Source organism: Gallinula chloropus, assembly GCF_964237585.1.
Source record: "Gallinula chloropus genome assembly, chromosome: 1".
Classification (NCBI taxonomy): Eukaryota; Metazoa; Chordata; class Aves; order Gruiformes; family Rallidae; genus Gallinula; species Gallinula chloropus.
In genome coordinates, this window is record NC_140085.1 from 20,810,763 (window position 1) to 20,816,076 (window position 5,314).

At 48.7% G+C, this 5,314-nt stretch overlaps 1 protein-coding gene across 1 annotated transcript; it reads left to right on the forward strand.

The window, feature by feature from the left end:
- The first annotated feature begins 362 nt into the window (after window positions 1–362).
- MB (myoglobin) lies at window positions 363–4,993 on the forward strand. Its single transcript, XM_084279041.1, has 3 exons — window positions 363–527; window positions 3,248–3,470; window positions 4,140–4,993. Exons 1-3 carry the CDS (start codon window positions 433–435, stop codon window positions 4,284–4,286), a joined length of 465 nt encoding a protein of 154 aa, XP_084135167.1. The 5' UTR covers window positions 363–432; the 3' UTR covers window positions 4,287–4,993.
- Window positions 4,994–5,314: the final 321 nt, after the last annotated feature.

Below are 5,314 nucleotides of genomic sequence, written 5' to 3' on the forward strand. Positions count from 1 at the left end.
GCCTGCCCTTGGCAGACCAGGGGCGAGGGAGGCGGGGTGGTGTTGCAGATGACAGTGCTCTTCAGGAATCTCCTGCCATACAGCTTGACACTGTCTCTGCGCCCTTGTGAACCCGGGACAGGATCCTGGCACTGTGTTTCAGCAGTGCCCTTTCTGTCCAGAGTGGGACATGTGCCAGTCCAATACGAAGAGCAGAAATGATGCCATCAGTGGCACTCACAATAGCATCTGACCCAAAAATAGCTTCCTAGAAAAAAAATAGGGAGGCTGATTAGGTTAGACAAGCCTGAAAGAAAGCAAGACGTCCAGATGACGATTAACAGGTGTAGGTCTGTGAGCAGGGGCTATAAATCCCACGGCTGAGCTCTCCAGCCACCCTTTGGGGAAAGCAAACGTCTGCAAGGAGCACTTGAGACCTGCCTTCAGTGAACCATGGGGCTCAGTGATCAGGAATGGCAGCAGGTCCTGACCATCTGGGGAAAGGTGGAGTCCGACCTCGCTGGCCATGGCCATGAAGTTTTAATGAGGTAGGAAAGAAGCTTCCATCCTAAGAGTAAAGTTGAGCGCTTTTGATAAGAGACCAAGGAAGGTGTATATCTAGTATGGGGGCTCATGTTTGGCAGTGGTTATCTCAGCAGGCTGCATTCTTTGTTGTGGTGGTGTTTTTCCATTGCTGTGGTTTCTGGGTTAAAAATTACTCACTGTGTAAAGTGGCTGTGCTGCTGTCCCTCCATGTGGCTATGGGTGCAGGAGCAGGCTGCTTTCAAAAAGATGGTGGGACTTTGTCACTCTCTCTGCCTCCGCTGGCAAAGCCCTGCTTTGGACCCTCATTGTGGTGAGAACTGCTGGAGCAAACTGTGTGTTCTGGGCCTTCAGATGCTCTGCAGCAAGGATGTGGGGAGGCAGGCAAGGAGAGGACAGGAAAATCACCGCTGTGACAATTTTCTCAGAATCTATGATTTCACTAAAATTAACTGTGAAGTACCTGAGTGTTTCACTCTCCCCACTCTCACCTGGCAGAGCCCTGCCCATCCTGATTTTTTGGACAGAAATCTGGGTGGTAACACTTGTCCTGTTCCTGATGATGAACTTCAGGTCTGGATGTGAAATGAGGCACATCCCCCACCCTGCTTCCCTCCTCCACAATCCTGGTGTCAGAGACCAGCAGGGATGGAGACTTGGAGGAGACTCTCTCCAGCTCTCCCCCTCAGCCTGTGCTCAGTATGATGTGCCCGAAGGTATGGATGCTGAAGAGGGCAGTGGGGATGTAGCACTTGCTCCAGGGGGAACTTAAGCACACCTAAAGGAAGGAGCCCACACCACTGGGCGAACCCGCTGCCCATTCAAAACTTTTTCAAGGATAAGCCAGTGCAGAGAACTGTTCAGTTTGTCTTATTCTTTATCATGGCCTAATTCAGCTGCCATTTGAAGGGGAGGGATGGGGAAGCAAGGTGGCAATGTGATGGCTTTCTCCTCATGCAGTCCAGAGCAGGTATGCTGGAGGGGTAGCAGGTACCCCAGCCCTCCCCACCTGTCCATCTGTGTCAGATGGCTACTTTGGCTCTGGAAGTGCCACAAGGCACTGAAAGCAGTTTCCAACTGAAAAGGTAATACCATTTTTCTTACAGGTATTGCAGGGCAGAGCATGGTATTAAATAAAGAAACGATACCTCTCTCTCCCTTGTGACTTTGTGCCCTCCAGCCAAGCCAGGTCACTTCTTGTTCTTTCAAGGGGTTTCTGAGGGAGGAGAGAAGCAGGGGAAGCCCAGCAGCTCTTGGTTTGGAAATGTGTCTGCCTGTGCATTGATAAAGACTTCTCAGGTAGATGTCATATCCTGGGAGTATGTTTAGAAAATACTGATTCAACTGGATATTTTCCTAAGGGAATAAAAAAATCTTATTGGAAGAATTTTCAAGAGTCTTGGGAGTATATCAGCTTTGGCAGACACAATGGAGGGAGCTTTTTAGAAGTAACTCCATCCCATTTCAAGGTGCAAGGTCTTTTCATCTATCTGGGCGGGACACAACCTGTGTCATGGAAAGATACAGGAAAAAAAGAAAGGCTGATGGTGGTGTGCCCAGCACCTGGGAGGGTACAGAAATCCTTTGGAGACCTTTGATATTAAATGCTAACGAAGACTGGTCCCTCATGGGGGAGTCCCTCATGTAGCACCTTTTTGCTACAAAACACTTTGTTTTTCATGTGCTTGAGGCATTTGTTAGTGTAGTTTAACCTATACTTGAATCACACAGTGGAGAGCCCGGCCCATGTCTGGTCCTAACTGGGATACAGATCCCATTATTCCCAGCACCAGCACCCTGCTGAGCGCAGAGCAAAGGTACAACCTCTGTACTGTGCGAGGGAGGCTGGTTTTGTGCCTGAGGTCCTGGGCTGGAGTGTCAGACACTGCTGCAAGTAACTTGGGTGAGCTGCCTCATGGATCTCATCTCTAGGACCTTGGCTGTAAAGACAGCTTTTGCTTTTGCTGCTGCTTTAACGAGTTGGATTATGCCCATCAGAGGGTATAATGCCTGAAAATAAACTTGTGCAAGACAGCTGATGTCTCTAAATACCTAATTATTAGACTGCTTCTAATAACCAGGACAGACAGCATCCCCTTTTCACCCTGAGTCCAGGACTCTGGTATGGAAAAGAGTGTAATTTCCTACTAGTTTGGTTGCCAGTGGTGTCTGCATCCTGTCTCCTAGGAAATGCAACAGGGAGGAAGCAGGGGGGACAACACTAGCCTGGCTTTTAGCCACTCTTCCATCTTCTCAGTTTCATTTCCATTTCAGGATCAGAATGCCTATGTATAGACAGCACCGCGTGGCATGGCACCAACGTGCCTGAATGCCCAACGCTCTTGTTACCCACTTGCTCCCAAGGACTCTTGGAGGTACCACAGTTCCTGATGAAGGAAATGCAGTGCTGGCAGCTGGGCTGAGCTGGGGAACAACTTACCAGAAGAAAGATGAAAAATACTGGAACCAGGTTCAGAGTAGGATCAGATGCTTCCCTGGCATGCACATGCTAAATGGAGTGATTGTGAATGGTGGTAATTGGGATAAGACCCAGGTTAAAGTAGCCTCTACTAGAAGGAACTAGCCAAGAGATTTCTGTGGGGAGAGAAGTAGGTTATCACACCTTTGCCTGTACAAATACTCTGCAATACCTGGAGCATTTGGATCTCTGGTCTGGATGACAGCCCTCTCAAGTCTCATAAGTTTCTCTTCTTTTTGTTCACAGGCTATTTAAGGATCACCCTGAGACCCTGGATCGCTTTGAGAAGTTCAAGGGCCTGAAGAGCCCTGATCAGATGAAGGGCTCTGAGGATCTGAAGAAACATGGAGCTACGGTCCTTACCCAGCTGGGCAAAATCCTGAAGCAGAAGGGTAACCATGAGTCAGAGTTGAAGCCCCTGGCTCAAACCCATGCCACCAAGCACAAAATCCCTGTCAAATATCTGGAGGTATGGAAAATGACTGGGAATTTTGGTGTCTGAATGTGTAGGGAATGTGTGTGAGACAGTTACTGAGAGCTGCAGTTTGATTTTCTGATGGTTGACCGGACTTCAGTGAGATCTCCCTCAAGTCTAGGGTCTATGAACAGGAGGAGGCACAGAAAAGGCTTGTGGTATGTGAATGGTATGTGAAACTCCAAGTTTAGATTTCTCATTACAAACACCACATACAGTCTGAGCAGGCCTTGACAATGATAAAGCAGCCCATGCAGCCTCTGCATGCCTGGGAAATGTTATGTAACAACTGTCAGTGGCTGGACACAAGGGACATACAATTTTAGAGTGAGCCCTGGAGACCAAGACCCACAAAACCAAGTGTTGTGCAAACACAGGGCAGGAAATTTTCAGCCTTAATGGACAAGACAGACAAAGAGTGGGAAGGGCCATGATCTACTAAAGGTCATTAAGCAGCTCAGCATCAGAGCTAGGAACAGAGACCAGTTCTTCTGCCCAGCCCAGGCTCCTTGTGAGCTAGACCTTGCTGTCTCTCCAGAGACTGCAGGAAGGGCTACTGAATTAGCTTGGAGATATTTCCAGGCTCTGCAACCTATTTCTTAGTCTGGATTTTCTGAAAATAAACCCTGTCTGTTCCTTATGTTTTTCTCTCTTTCCTCACAGTTCATTTCTGAAGTCATTATCAAGGTCATTGCTGAAAAACACTCTGCAGACTTTGGGGCTGATTCCCAGGCTGCCATGAAGAAGGCCCTGGAGCTGTTCCGAAATGATATGGCCAGCAAGTACAAGGAGTTTGGTTTCCAGGGTTAGACATATGCACAGAGGAACACCACAATGGAGGCCTGGCCATGCATCTTAGAGTAGCTTCCTCAGCACTGTTTTGGACATCTCACAATTGGGCATCTAAGATGTGTGGGAAAGTTTTGATGAGGCCAAGAGTCACCCCAGGCAGCATAGAGGCACTCAGAATGATATCTGTGATAAACCATTGTTTCCTGGCTTCATGTATACAAAATAAATAATCTGCTTTCTTAGGAAAAATAACGTAAGGGTTATATGTGAGCTTCTGTCTGTCCCTACCCTCTTTTTGTTTCCCCCTCCCCAAAACCCAGTCTCATCCAAGAGGGAAATGGCATGGCCAGAGATGAAAGGATGTGGAGGAGTAAGGGGAGTACTGAAGAGTGTGGTGGAGAGGGTGAAGGGATGATTCAGATGGTATGAAGGGGATGTTGGGGTGGGAAGAAGAGGCATAGTCTCTTATTCTTCCCACAGGTGAGACTGTGGACAGCTTCCAGCACAATCTTATCGTGTACTTTGCTTTGTGGGGGTAAACACAGTCAGTCTCCAGTGTCTGCCAGCTTGGAAACTTGCACTACTTACTAAACTCATGTTAGCAAAACTATAAAGAGCAGTACTCCCTGCGATCTGTAGGTATCTGGCAGCTGCCGCTACGCGTCCCAAGTTCTGTTACACCGGCAAGTGCAGTATGTGTTTCTCAGAAAATAAAGTTTCCTGCACCAGTGTTGTGTGTTCACTCGTGGCTTTCCAGTGAGGAGCGGGGAGGCAGAGAACGTGGAAAGATGCTTTGCATACCTGTCTGGCTGCGCTGCATCCTGCAGAGTCAGCCCGTGGCTTGAGCGGCACGTGGTGTCTGTCTGAGCTGCGGGGACTCGGGGCACTCGGATGTCATCATGAGGCCGTGACCTGGTTACTGGACTTCACAGGATAAAACGGCAGCCTTGACTCAGCTGAAGCTGAAAGAAATGCTCCCTGACTAAAGGCCACAGCCACTGCTGCATGGGGCGGGGGGACATAGTGAGGGAAGGGGCTTTGCTTAT